General features: G+C 42.6%; 2 gene segments (V, D, J or C); both read left to right on the top strand.

The window, feature by feature from the left end:
* Positions 1-10,265: 10,265 nt before the first annotated feature.
* Positions 10,266-11,288, top strand: LOC119874697. The segment is given in 2 exon segments: positions 10,266-10,748; positions 10,873-11,288. Coding segments are annotated over 2 exon segments (492 nt in total).
* A 2,913-nt stretch (positions 11,289-14,201) lies between these two features.
* On the top strand, positions 14,202-14,792 carry LOC119874696. The segment is given in 2 exon segments: positions 14,202-14,359; positions 14,467-14,792. Coding segments are annotated over 2 exon segments (375 nt in total).
* The last annotated feature ends 438 nt before the right edge of the window (positions 14,793-15,230 follow it).

Below are 15,230 nucleotides of genomic sequence, written 5' to 3'. Positions count from 1 at the left end.
TGTTCTTTGACCTTCTGGCTCTTTCTTGCTGCTTCCAGACCATTTCCGTTACCTGCTCTAAAACCTGGCTCCTTGACACATATGGAGTCAAAATATGACCCTTCAGAATTGCACTTACTTCTTCCTTCCCATTCACTTCTCCCCACCATGCATTCTATCATCAGGCTCGGTGACTTAGTCATCACACAGACAGTTTATACATTTATTAAGTATGTCATTGTGGGCACAATTACTTCATCTCTCACCATTTCAATTTTCTCATCTTTAAGCATGAATAATCATTAGAAGTGCCTCCTCTTTCTTGGTGTTTTTTTTTTTTTTTTTTTTTAGAGATCAATTAATCCATGAAAAATTCATAAAATCTTTCAATACCTACAGCCGTGTATTTTGACTGTGGTTTTGAATAAAACCTATATGCAAAAAAAAAAAAGTGTAAAATCAAAAGAGAGATTCATTGATCCCAAAATAATGGCTATATCACAGAGGGAAAGAAAGAACCAAAGAGGGTGGTAAAGAGAAACGTAACTTTATTTGCCATAATTTATATCTATTTAAATAGTCTAAAACTAAGTGGCTAAATGTTACACTGTGTTCAGTGTCAGTGATCAGAGTTATGCCTCATTAAGAGTTGAACAAATCATGATCTCTGCAGTTCCTGCTTATATTTCAAATCTTATGAACTGTTTCTAGTGTCTTTGAGTCATACCCAACTGTGGTCATTGGCTTTTACTGAGACCAATTCACCTATCCTTGGAAATTCTTGCACATGTAATTATAAATTCAACAACAGTTCTTTCCCAAAAATGTAATGTAGAGATCTACTTGGCTTCACATGTAGAAAGGATAAGTCACTTTAATCTGCCATGCAGATTGTTTGAATTATTCGTTTCTAACATCTAACAGATTTATTTGGGTTTAGTAATAGACTTCTTCCCATCTCTACTCCTCAATTCAAGGCCAGAATATGTATTTTGGATGACACAGCTGCAGGCTTGGGCTCTCTATTATACAGAAAGTTATAAAATGGTAGCTACTCTTGTCCAGATATTTCTGAGATCCTGGTTGCTGAAAAACTTCCCATTTACTGTTAAGAGATTAAAAATACAAGGTCAAGTCTAATACTGAGTCTTTCAGACAACAAGAACATACCTATTGAAATAGTCTAATTACGTGGCTTGTCATGGGAGAATTTATATTTCCAAGACTCTTCTTGAAAGCCAGAGAATATGAACTATCAGTATGGGTGAACTCCCCGAGCAAAATAATTTATTGTATGTGATAGCAAGCATAAACTGGCCAGACCCTCTTTCTTGAAGAAAAAGTAATTAGGAAGACTCTCAGGGAGAAAGAAGTTAGATCATGTATACACGAAGACCCAAAATCAATCAACGTAATTATTGCAAAAGCTTAGAGGACAAATAAAAGAGCTTTTGTGGCTGGAACAAAATGTCACAGTGAGTTTCAGGTGCTAAGAGCATGGATGAAATATTACATGTGTCCTTCCTCTTTGCCATCAGGATAGGAACAAAGAAAGACTATATACAGTAGAAAGTTCTTATAGGGTTCTTACTATATGTTCAGCATTCCGCTACAAGCCAAAGCTATCCAAATAGTAGTCCATGCTACAGACAAGGAAATTGAATAAGAAATGTATGTAATTTTCCAAAAGTCATACAGCTGAGACATGATGGAAAGAGGATTCAAATACAAGAAATTTGGGACCAGATTCTTTTTAACCATTTACAAAATCAAAAATACAGATTGACTCAACCGGAGGAAGAAAGAGATTTCCTTGGAAGAAGTGCTAAAATCTTAGGAGATTTTGTATTCTCATGTGAGAGGAAAAGGGGATCCTGAGGGCCAGGAAAGACAGATTGAAAGGGAAAAGGAAGGGCATTTGGTTTCAGCTGCTCCCAAAGGAGTTATTAGAGAAGAGAGATGTTTTCTTGATACTAAGGCAGTTCCGATAACTGGATCCAAAGAAGCCTAATAGAGGAAATCGTGCAGGATCTCAGAGGACTCATTCCATTTGGAACACCGCCCCAAAAGATGAGAATAGCCTTCAGAACCACACCTGTAAGAATGGTTACATACGATCTGGACAGTTTTGACAAGAGAATGCCTGGAAAGATCCATGGAAAATACTTAAATTATTCTGAGTGTCAGCTATAGCCTGTGCTGTAAAGGAGTGTGCCTATAACAGCTCCAATATATAAATATATTTATACAATTATGAATCTTAGGAACAGCTTAGGAAAAATGGGGCATATTATAGGGGAAGCAGACAAAACAATGAGAATATCTTGTAGATGGGATTACTCAGCAGAAGAAATTGAACATATATAATGTTTGTTTAATAGTGCTTGTCTTAGAAGACCCAGAAGTTGTTAATCTTACATCTCTTGCTAGGGAGGATCACAGAGATAACATCAAGACTGTATTAGAAAGATTAATGACTTGGATCAGGATGCAAACATGAAATCTAAAATTTCAGTTCCAGTCATTATTACAGCTCAGATCCCACCCTCCAGTCCATAGCTTTGTCTTTGTCTGCCTGTGGGGAAAACACTTCCTGTTCTCCTGCCTCAAAATTACAATAAAATTAGTAGGCAGACTCTACTCAGTAGGGAAGTCAGAGGGGTTGGCCATTCAGTTCAGAGGAATGCTAGTGAGCCCACGGAGCTGCACCTTTCAGCAACACCTTTACCAGCACCAAAGCTGCCATTTGGCTTTTAGTTTCTCTGACTTCAATCTTTCTCTCTCAAATGTTTTCAATATTAGAAATAGGGGTTATTATTTTTGAACCCCTGAAGTACCAATAGCTATAACTCCCCTCTGCCCTGGTATCCCTGTATAGGGTGCTTTGGGTCCTGACAAGAGAGGCTCATTTCTAGTGACCCTGTCCTGCTGGCCACTAGGAGGCATTGTGATTCCACCTCGATTCAGTGGCTCTGGGGAAGGGCTGGGAGAGTTGGTCTTAGCGAGAAGCTCTAGCTTAGTGGCTGAATTGTGACCCTGATTTGCAGACCCTGAGTGTTAGAGAGAGAAGGGAAGCACCCAAAGGCTTCTATTCTTGTGCAAATGGGTTAAGACCAATAGAGAGAATGGAACTGCGGGCAAGCCCAGAATGGTTGCCAGGCAAAGAGGCTGCATATACACACCACAGTAGCACCATATAGTCCAAACTAAAACAGTTTTGTGTATTTGATTCATGGGAAAAACGGACACGTTGAGAAGGAAACAAACACACATGATTCCCATCCCCTCTGTCCCCCAACCTAAGTGTCATGAACCCACAGAGGTGTGTGTTTAAGTGAGTCAAAGGTAGACTGCAAAGATTGTGGCCAATTTTCTACGGAATGGGGCCCTGCTCCGCACTGGGAGAGGAGGGCAGGGCAGGGCACATTTCTACATAATAATGGAAGCCCCTTCCTGATAAAAGAAGTGCCTTGATAGAAAACAGGATCTTTTGTTCTCTAAATTAATAGACATCACTGAGCCAGCTTTCTGCTAAGTTACTGAGAAAATTTAGGAAATGAGCCCCCAAGGCCATCTGTTTATGCTCTGTGGGCACTTCTGAGCCAACACAGGATGTGGGGATGAGGGGCTGCTTGGATAAAACTGTGTGTCCTGATAGAAGCAAAACAAAAAGGGGAAAGGAGAAAAAATGAGTGGGAAATATCAGAAAAATGAAAAAAAAATGAAAAAAAATGAGTGGGAAATATCAGAAAGGGAGACAGAACATGAAGGACTCCTAACTCTGGGAAACGAACTAGGGGTGGTGGAAGGGGAGGTAGGCGGGGGGTGGGGGTGACTGGGTGGCAGGCACTGAGGTGGGCGCTTGACGGGATGAGCACTGAGTGTTATTCTATATGTTGGTAAATTGAACACCAATACAAAATAAATTTATAAAAAAAAAATTTAAAAAATAAAACAAGAATTTATGGCCTTTAAAAAAAAGAAGAAGCAAAACAAAATAGCTACCATGCCAGGACCATCAGAGAGGCTGTTGGAATCCCAACCTGGCCCCTTCCTCCTGAGGGGGATGAGGTTGGGCAGGGGGTTAAGGCAGTGTCCTGAGAACAGCCAGACTGTGTTCTAAGTCTGAGCGGCTCTGAATCTTCAGAAGTCCATAAATACATTAACAGCACCAGGGCCTAGAATGACTTTAAGTCTGACTTTTCTCTCTGCTAAAGATCAGAGCACTAAGGAGTTAGCCCACTCACTTTCTGAACTTGTTACAAGCTCACAGCTTCCCTATTTTATGACCTTGTATATCCTAGAGGAGATAGATCCTTGACAGAGGTAAGGAGATCCCTGCTGGAACGCTATGCCCTGATCTCAGGGTGCCTTCCATGCATTTTTGTTAATATTGGGCCTCTTCAGCCCTGTATGCAGCCCTGCCTTCTGAAAAACTTTCAGAAAGATGCAAGATGCTGCCCTGAAATAGGTAAACACAGGACCAGGGAGTGAGCACCGCTGATTCTCTACTATTAAAGCATTACTATCATCACTTCCAAGTGGCTAATCATACCTTGCTCTGTAACCTTCACAGACTCTCGTTTGGGGAAGTCAGAGGAGCGTAGCTCTGCACCAACTATGGAGACCTGGCACTAATGTGTTCCGTCTTCTCTACAGACAGAAATCTTATTACTATTCATACCCCAAGAACCGGGTTGCTTCCTAGATTCCAAGCCCTGCCTCCAGCAAGAGCCTGTGAGTATGAGTTGCCTTAGTAGAGGAAGAGATTCAGGTGTTGATCATTGGAGAACCTTTTAGAACTTTGCTAGGCTTGAGAAAATTAAGATTAACTGGGGAGCACTTTATTGTGGATCTTCAAGGAGAGCTAAAGCTCTCATTTACCATAAACAACCCATACCAGCGCCTGAAGGATGAATGCCATTTTGAGCTTCACAGCAGGGGAGTGAAATGGGACCCCAACGTGTAGAAATGCGGAACTACAGGAAGTGCTGTGCTGTGGGCTAGCAGGGGGTCATGCAGCACTAGGGCTTTGGTCTCTCGCCTTTGCTAGGAATAACATCTTCAACAATCCTCTCTTCCCAGGGCTTCCATTCAAGTCCCTTCCCAAAGAGCACAGTGGCCAAGTCAAAATGTTTCTGGGAGGCATCTGAAGCAAAGCCCTAACTAAGCAAGGAATTATTTTGATTTTGTGTCTGGGAGATAGAGATTGCCTGTGACAGGAATAACAAAAGTCTTGGGATTTTAAAGTAATATATTGATGTCAGAATTTGTGGTGCTGTGGGCACACCCAAGTGGAAATGTCCAGCAGCCAGTGGATCCGTGATGCATCAGGAGGGCAGAGTGCTGGAGGCCCAGGACTGCGACAGGTACAACTGAGGAAGGTGTTCTGAATGAGCCAACCACATCCTGGAGTAGTTACTATCTAGTCTAGTCAATCTTCTGTAGAGAATTAATGCTCGCCTTTGGAAGGAGGTCCCATGAGCAGTGACAGAGAGCGTTATCACTGTTGGGTCACTCTCCACCTTTGGAACTGCAAAGGACTAATCACCCCTCCTCTCTGCTCATGCCCAGAAGGGCCTCATCTGGGTGAAGTCTCCTCCTGGCAGCTCTCCCATGGCCACCAGGCTCCTCTGCTGTGTGACCCTTTGCCTCCTGGGAAGAGGTGAGTCCCCAGAAATAACCAATCTGCGTTTTTAGATATTTCCAGTTAGGATTCCAGTTATATTCTTTATTCCATCCTCAAATTCTGTCCCCTTCCACAGAGTTCACAGACGCTGGAGTCATCCAGATACCCATGCACAAGGTGACAACGATGGGACAAGGAGTAACTCTGGGATGTGAGCCTATTTCTGGTCATGTGGTCCTCTTCTGGCACAGACAGACTTCAGGGCAGGGATGGAAGCTGCTGATTTACTTCAACAATCAATCTCCTGTGGATTACTCGGGGATGCCCAAGGAACGGTTCTCAGCAGAGATGCCTGACAAATTATTCTCCATCCTGAAGATCCAGCCAATAGAACCTGGGGACTCAGCCACGTACCTGTGTGCCAGCAGTGTAGACACAGTACTGCAGAGACACCCCTTCCCTGTGCAGAAACCCGGAAGCTTCCCCTTCTCCCTCCAGCCCCCAGCTGTCCTCAGTAGTCTTTCATAGCTTTTCCTCCGCCAGCAAAAGGACGTGGGTCTGGTGTTCTCCTTGTCTCTAGGGAAGGCACGAATAGATACTTCTCAAGTATCACAGTAGAAAATTTTTGGTAGGAAGACAATAAGGGGATGGTTTCTAGCATTTCTCACATATTCTCATAGAGGGTGATTGAGTCCAAGACTGAAGGTGAATGTCACCCACTGGGCTTTCAGGTAATTAAGGAAACTCAAAACTGTGCTGTCACGTAGCCTTGGTTCTCTTCCGTTAGTGGTCAGTGCTTTCTCTCACCTTCATAAAAATGGTTACCCAGAGGGTGTAATTGTCTCTACAGACCCACTCAGCCCTTCCCATTTCTTCCAACCCTTCTTCTTGTCAGTTTTCTATAACAGTCTTCCTTAATTGTAGCAAAATTATTTTCCACATCTTATTTTTAAATTTTTTCATTTAAAAAAGTCATTATGGGTTCTTAAGAAGTTGCACAGTAGAACAAAGGGGTCTGGGTACCCATTATCCAGTTTCTACCAATAGTTACATCTTACATAATCATACTCAAGTTATCAAGACCAAGACCGTGAAGTTACATTGGCCCTGAGTGGGGAAGCAGTTCTAAGTCATTTCTGCCACATGTGTAGGTTCATATGACCACCATCACTGTCAAGATACAGGCCTGTTACAACACCACAAAGTCTCCCTTTATGATGATGATGTCTCACACACACACACACACACACACACACACACCTAGGAACCACTGGTCTATTCTTTATATCTATAATGTTTTCATGTATTCATCTTTTATTTTGCAGGGATGATTAAGAATGTTTTCATTTTGAGACTGTTTTATAAATGGAATCATATAGTAGGTGACCTCCTAAGATGAGTTAAGTGGCTACACCATTTGACACTCCTATTTATTTATTTATTTATTTATTTATTTATTTATTCATTCATTCATTCATTTGTTTGAGAGAGAGAGCAAGCAGGCATGAATTGGGGGGAGGGTAAAAGGAGAGGGAGAAGCAGACTCCCCAGTGAGTGGGAAGCCCGACAAAAGGCTCCATCCCAAGACCCTGAGATCATGACCTGAGCTGAAGGAAGACACTTGACCAACTGAGACACACAAGTGCCCCAAGATTCATTTTTAATATAAGTAATATCAACTTACAGGCAATATTCCACTTTATTATTTCCACAGCACACATGCAAAGAACCATAAGAGTAGGAAAGCAATATGGTAGATCCACATAATCTTTTCTTTGGATGTTTCTGTACCCTTTAGAAATACTTGAGTTTTGTTCTGTCCTCATCCAACTAGGGGCCTGCCTCTTCAGTATAAGCATCATAGTTACTGCAGTCTGATGCTATGTCAGCTGTTCACAAGCTGTGGATCCACTGCCATCTGCCTGAATCATAAAAACATGGAGTTCCTAAATGATGCCTCCCCTCAAAGTACTTCCCAAATGTACATCCTGGCTTCTCTGGGCATATCCTTCTCGGATTCAGGACCACATACTCTTCTCTGGATTTTGCCTGAAATTCATAGACATTAACTTGCAATTCATTCTGGTTGTGATAGTTCTCAAATTCCATAGTTTTATTTTTCATGCCATTCCAATGGCAGCCCACATGCCTATAAGATTATAATACAGTCAGAAGGCTTCAGTGGCATTTAGCTCTAAGAGGTCTGTGTTTTAAGTTTCACTGGAAATTCAAGATCATGTGAATACTGCCCTATAACCACAAATCTGTCATAATGCTATATTTTCCATTCCCAGATCTTGACTCCCCAGTGGAAATTGAGTGGTAGGGAATTTAGTTCCTCTTACTGGTATTTTTTGTTTCTGTGAGTGACCTTTATTGCACTCATGTCCCTTTTGCTTTTCATTGTTGGTTCTCAAGCATTTCTTGTCTCTCTTACCTTAAAACTCCTAACATCTTGGATGGCTTGCAACACCTAGATGATACTGGGCTTCTCAGTTTCTCCATTTGTTCACTTCAACGATCATTTCCTCCAATCTCAGATACTCACATCCACTCTTTATATTCTAGACTCGTAATCACAAATAGTTTGAACCACCTCCAGAATCACTCTCTCAAGCATACTATTCTCTTCTACAACCTCCTGTCCTTCATCCCTGGTGCTACCCTACAGCAACTCTTCAACACCATTAGGAACTGTAATACCTTATACTTTACTTTTCTTCTCCTCCTTCTACTGTATTAATACTTTTCATACCTGGGGAAGGGGTTGTGGGAATGATGTCTGCTCTCTGCCTCTTTGAGTGGCACAGAGATTCTAAAAGCTTCCTTACTCTCACCAAGGAGCATTACAATTATAGACTGTGTCTTGAGGTCTGTAAAGCATCTGAACATAGGAGGCCTATAAACTTTTCTTTTATTAAAAGAATTGGTGTTTTTTTATTGCTTGTTAGTTTCATCCATCAATCATAGTTAAACTTTTTTTTTTTTTTAAAGTTAAACTCCACCCTGGGTGTGGAGCCCAATGCAGGGCTTGAACTCATGACCCTGAGATCAAGACCTGAGCTGAGATCAAGGGCCAGATGCTTAACCAACTGAGCCACACAGGTGCCCCCAACCACAGTTAAGCTTTTGATGACTACAAAAGCATCAAAAAAACTTATATGTTCCTAGAATGTATGATCTGATCTCATTTATGTGTATTACGCTTCACTTCACAGGCACAAGGAGGTTAAAAGAAAACCAAACAGGTATATTCATCTTTTATTTTGCAGGGATGATTAAGAAAAACTGTCAAGAGGAACATAATTAACATAATAATGTATAGTATATAAGGTTTTTTTAAGACAAATTAAATCAGTAGGGGCCCCTGGTCAGTTAAGCGTCTGGCTCTTGATTCTGGCTTCGGTCATGATTTCAGGGTCATGAGATGGTGCCCCGTGTTGGCTCCCCATTCAGCAAGGAGTCTGCTTAGGATTATCTCTCTCTCTGCCACTTTCCCCACTCATGCTTGCTCTCTCTCAAATAGATAAATAAACCTTTTTTAAAAAAATAAAAGAAAAATTAAATCAGTAAAAGTCCTTATTTAAGTTGTACGTGTTTATACAAGGAAGGAGGAAGTTGTAAAATGTACCCCTGATTATTTGGGATGAAGCTACAGAGGAAGAACAGGAAGAGGGTAGTCCATTTTTTTCTAAATTTGAAATACCCCTCACCTCCTACACAATGTATAGGTAATCAAAAAAGAAAAAGAAATTTAGTAGTTAGAATTTAAAAAAGAGAATTTACAGGCAGAGCAAGGAAGAGCCAATGCTATAGGGACCTCCCAGGTTTCAGGCCAGACCTAGGCCTCACAACTGCGGCTGGCTTTTCAGTGCCCATATGATAGAGATGACACAGGACCTATAATGACATCTGCATTCATCCTGGAGCCTCCAAATGGTCACAGACTTTACAGACTAAAAGTTGCTACAATACGAAGACCCTGAAATGCAGTCAGAAAATTGGGTGTTTGGTCAGGCCTTTATGTGTTAGATAAAAAGGGAAAAGTTAACAGAGAGAAATGGAAATTCTGGACTGTGCCTTATATGCTTGTGGAATAAAATGTTACCCTTCTTGTATGAAATGGAAACCACATGCAAAGAAACTGACAAAAAGGTCTATAACCATTGAAACTCTTAGGGACCCAACAGTAAGAAATTCAATATGGCCCTGGAGTGAACTTATGCTTCCAACCAAGACAGATTCACAGGAACCTAATTTAACTTCTTGCTTGAAACAGCTAAAACAAACAGACATAGTACATGAAACAACAGTTTTCAAAACATTATGAATCAGGCAACAAACGATGGCAATCTGCAAGAGATTGGAAACAACCAGGCAGAGCATCCACCTTGCTACCTGGAGGTGGTGGTGGGGGGCATGATGGGGCCCAGGAAGGAAACCCAGGCAGAGCCTGGTGAGTACCCTGAGTTCCAAAGTCTGAATTGGAAATACAAGGACTGCAGGAAGGAGGCTTCTACACATTTTTCTACTGGCCACAAGGAGGCATTGTGGTGTCACTGATAGCTGGAAGTTGTAGAGAGTGTCCTTGATCCTCTGAAGTGTGGGTATAAATAGAGGGATTTCAGGCTTGAATTCTGTATTAAGGTGGGGATAGTTTGCAGCCATCATCACTCATCTGTGATGTAGAGAGCAAGACACAAACACACTATCTTAACAGGTTTGTAAATGCTACTTTAGCAAAAGCTCTTCCTGTGTTGAGGAACCTCTGACCTGCCATATAGGGTATAAGAAATGAGGAGTGAGATAAAGAGGCCTGGATGAACATGGGGCAGATATAGGAAGAGAGGCAATATGAGGTGACACCACCTCTACCGCTCACGTGATCGGCAAAGCCCAGGTTCTGCTGCCAAGCCGGAAGCTGGGTGTAATACCCAACAAAGAGTGACCCTTGCCTTGGTGAAGCCAACAGCAGATTGTCATCACAGGCAGATCTACCTATCAGGGACCGGGGATCCTGAACCCCCATCTCTCTACCCAGAGATCAGCATCTGGAACAGACAGATGCCCCGTTCCTATTGTGGCCCTGCCATGGGTCCCGGGCTCCTCCACTGTGTGGCCTTCTGTCTCCTTGGAGCAGGTGAGTTTTGGTCAGAAAGGAAATCTTTGAGTAAAACGATATTGTCTTCAGTTGTACCTTTCTTTTATGGCGTCAATAAGAGGCTCCTTGATTCTGCCTCTAAATTTTCTTTCTCTCTCCACAGGTCACATGGGTGCCATGGTCATCCAGAGCCCAAGATACCAGGTTACTAAGGTGGGAAAACCAGTGACTCTGAACTGTTCTCAGAACCTGAATCATGATACCATGTACTGGTACCAACAGAAGCTGAGACAAGCACCAAAGCTGCTGCTCTACTACTATGATACAGAGCTTACCAAAGAAACAGACACCTCTGATAACTTCCAACCCAGCCGGCTCAGCAATTCTCTCTGTTCTCTTAGCATCCGCTCACCAGGCTTGGGGGACTCAGCAGTGTACCTCTGTGCCAGCAGTAAAGACACGGAGCTACAGTGTTATGTCTCCCCTGTGCACAAACCTCTGCATTTCCCAGATCCAAGATCCTTCTCTAGACCATCCCCCAGCTCTGATGTTACAACAGTAGTAGAAACCCAACAATAGTGGGTTTACGGCTGTCATCACATCATTTAGACAGAAGTTGGGCAAAAACCTACAAAAACCGCCAAGAGCGGAAAAGTGGTCACACTCACCTGCCGTTCAGTTTGTGGTATTTTCCCAGGATAGCCTTAGTCACCCATTCTATTCTCTTTAGTACAGAAATAGGAAGTTCCTTTTAGTCGGTTTTTGTTTTAATGTAAGTTGGAGACCTGGAAATATGATAAAGGGCCAGCCCACCCAGACCAGAGGTGGGCCCGCTCTCATGAATCCTTGCTCTGAGGGGAGGAAAGTGCTCTCAGAGGCCTTGCTGAGGTTTCACGGCTTTCTTGTCAAGTAGGGAAAATTAGAGCTGCCAAAAAAGGGTGCCAGATGTGAAGATGAATGAACTGCCTGGCGCATGCATTATTCACAGTGTATTTAACTATATTGCATGATATAAATTTGCCTGTGAACCATTTAAGTGGCACACAGATAGGGTACATATCCCAAACTAGATGTGGTGCTTTAAAAGATATATTAAAATTACTAGAGTTTGCCCCACATTTTTAATATTAATAAGAAAAATCAAGTACTGCCGCTGGTTTGAAACAAAAAGAGTTTCTGGAATGTATTAGAACAGCTTTCTAAAAGGAAGTTTTTATCTTATGGCCTTTAAGAGACTGAACTATTTATGATGGCCAATTGAATGAACACAGGTATCATCAGTTCAGGAAAGGACCGGCATCTGCTGGCTGTGGGGTGCCTGCTTCAGAGGATGGAACCGTGTCTTCATTTTAATTCTGAAGAACACGTAGATGTTCCTACTAAGCAGTGGTTCATCACTTCTCCTTGTATAGTGATCAACAACATCACATGAGTCCAACTCTTTAATCAAGAGGCCGAGAAGTACTACCCAAGATCTGATTTGGTAATTAAGTAAAGTTCAGAGAAGCTAAACGCTGTCATCTGGGCCACCCACCATCACTACACTGGTCTGCTTTTTCTATCTTTTGCTCACCACACGCCCATACCCTTTTCCTCACAAATGATGAAAGCAGTGTCTCTATGCTTCCACCTATGTTTCAAAATCTTCTACTGTAAAATGAGATATTGGGGCTAGATGTCTCTGGGGCCCCTCCCTTCCCCTCCTTTCTTGTGGATCATGGAGCCACAACTCCATGACCACGTTTAGGAAATTGATGCACCTTGAGACAAATGGCAAAAGAATTCAACCAGGGGGGCAGTTTAGAGCCTCTTCAGATGATGTAAAACACCCAACATCCTCTTGAATAAAGGGAGGAGAGAAATTAAGAGCAAAGACTCACTTCATTTCAGGCCCAGAAGAAACATGAGGCCCGGGGCTGAAGATAGAGATGCTCTGCTGATTCATGTGACTGATCTGATCCTTATCCTCAGAGAGGGAGGAAGATGTGGAAGGGAGTGTGATTGGCTGTAGCTGCGCAGAGCAGTAGAGAACGGCCTCGTTCTCTAGCAGGTAGGGTCACGCAGAGTGTGAGGACACACCTAGGGAAGGAGGAAATTAAAATCTCAGGAGCATCTGATGGAAGAAGTTGGAAAACAAACAGAAGAGCACAGTGTTGGATGCTCTGGGAGTTTAAAGAGAGTTGGGGAGCAAGAGTGAGCAGTGTCTTTATTTTATTTTATTTTGTTTTACTTTATTTTGGCCAGAACACCTAACATGAGATCTACCCTGTTAAAATTTTGCCTAATATGGTGTACACATCCACAGGTATGTTATTTAGTCTTGAAAAAGAAGGAAGTCCTGCCACATGTGATGACATGGATGACCTCAAGGGCATTCTGCTGAGGGACCTGATCCAGTCACAGAAGGAAGGGTGCCACACGATCCCATTTGTACAGGAAGGAGTGGCTTGTTTCTCGTTGCAACTGCAACCTCCTCTGCTCTCTCCCATTTATGCTTGGGGCTTTCACTTCCCAGCAGCCAAATAAAGACATCTTGTAAGGGAAGCACCTCTGTGACAATCCAGGACCAGCTATAAATAGCACCAGCTATTTTCTGGAATTGACGGTTCCTTCACTAGAGCTTACTACTGACTGTGACCCCTACTGAGGCCCCGAACTCACCTAAGGAAGAGAAGCATTATTTCAGGCCCTCCAAGAAGTAGATGCCAAGCTTGGGTCAGTCATGCAGGGCATTTAGCTGAGTCCTCAACCACATCCACTGTGGAAGGAGTAGAGTTTCCATCTCACTGAGCTTAGAGGTGATGCAAGAGGCAGGGAGGCATGATTCAAATGCCCCAGAGCCTTACTGCTCCTATTGAGATTTAGATTTTCTTGAATAAGTGTTTCTTCATTTGCTGTATATTTTGGGGGGCAACTTTCAGAGACTTGAAATGATTGTTTCTAAATGTCCAGCAGTTAGGTTTTTTTCCCCTCTGATCTCCTTGTGTTGCCATTCCAGAGGGCTTTTCACCCCAGTAAAACTGTACGCAAACAGGTGCCAGCCCTGGGCTGTCATTTACCATCACTTGCTCAAGGGTCATTTTGTCTCATTGACAAAGCCATGGCTACTCTGGGCATGCGGGTGAATCTTTTTTCTGTGGTTTGTCTCTAGTGTATTTTAAAGTTTCATCCCACACAGACACAAATTCCTGTTCAGACAAAACTTCATCATGATCGCTCTGAATATTTCTGGGGTTCTGTGTGTAGGTTCCATCTCCCTGGTGGTCTCCCTCACAGATTCCAGCTTCTGTGTTCCCTCTCACTTATAACCTCTGTCTTCTCAACTAGGAAAACGTGCCAGCCTCTGTGTCTCCCCCTCACCTTGTGTGGACATTCTTTTTTTCTTACTTTAGAATAATCACAGTCCTGCATTGCCTGTTTTCTAATGTTTGAGTACAAGTTGTTTCATATATTCTAATCTTTTGGTTTTTTACTTGTACAGAGCAGCACACCAAAGACTACTGGGTTTGGGGAAGTGATGACGTCACAGAGTAGCTGGTTACAGGGGGTGAAAAAAGCCTCAGAGAAAGCCACCTGACCCTATTCTTTCTGTAATGCTGCCATGTGCCCAGTGTTCATCTGCTCCTTGGTCCTCTGGCTCCTGAGTACAGGTAAGCTCCCATTCTGGAATTGTCAGCTCCCAACTCTGAGTCTCTTATCCCTGTCACCAGACTCCTTCAGGGGCTAAGCCTCTAACTTCTGTCTGCTTTCTCCCCAGGCACCCTCAATGCAAAAGTCATGCAGACTCCAGGACATCTGGTCAAAGGGAAAGGACAAAAAGCAAAAATGGAATGTGTCCCAATAAAAGGACATAGTTATGTTTTCTGGTATCAGCAGATCCCAGCAAAAGAGTTCAAGTTCTTGATTTCTTTCCAGGATAACGCTGTCTTTGATAAAACAGGGATGCCCACGCAGAGATTTTTAGCCTTCTGTCCAAAAAACTCACCCTGTAGCCTAGAGATCGAGCGTACAGAGCTGCAGGATTCAGCCGTGTATTTTTGTGCCAGCAGTGAATCCACAGTGTTAAATATTAGTAAATCTTAATACACAAACATCCTGGGCCTGGCTCAGGAAGCAGCTGGCATACTAGGTTAGAAGGAAATAACAGAAACTAACTAGAGTTAGCTTAAGCCAAATGGGAATATATTGCAAGGCTCAGTGTATGTCCCATAGAACCCCAACACTAGAAGGCAGGAATTTCTCAGGAACAAAGTGGAATGTCCTGGAACCGTGACATGACTGATTTGACAGCTCTTATTTCTCTTTCCACCTTGTAGGCTTCATTGTTCTTCCCATTATAATAAATTGTATTTTCCAGTTTTTGGATCTCATAGCAAGCCAAAGATTATACATTCAAATGTTGGTCCTCCAGCCATGTTGCGAAGGGCCAACTTGACATTTTCTCGTGTAAGATCACAAATCCAGAAAACAGGAAACAGTGCAATCCTATTTTATTCAAGAACATACTCTTGGCAAATTCAA

The sequence above is a fragment of the Canis lupus genome, chromosome 16 (assembly GCF_011100685.1).
Source record: "Canis lupus familiaris isolate Mischka breed German Shepherd chromosome 16, alternate assembly UU_Cfam_GSD_1.0, whole genome shotgun sequence".
Classification (NCBI taxonomy): Eukaryota; Metazoa; Chordata; class Mammalia; order Carnivora; family Canidae; genus Canis; species Canis lupus.
Note: the sequence above shows the minus strand (reverse complement) of the source record. Positions and strands in the feature narration are given on the sequence as shown.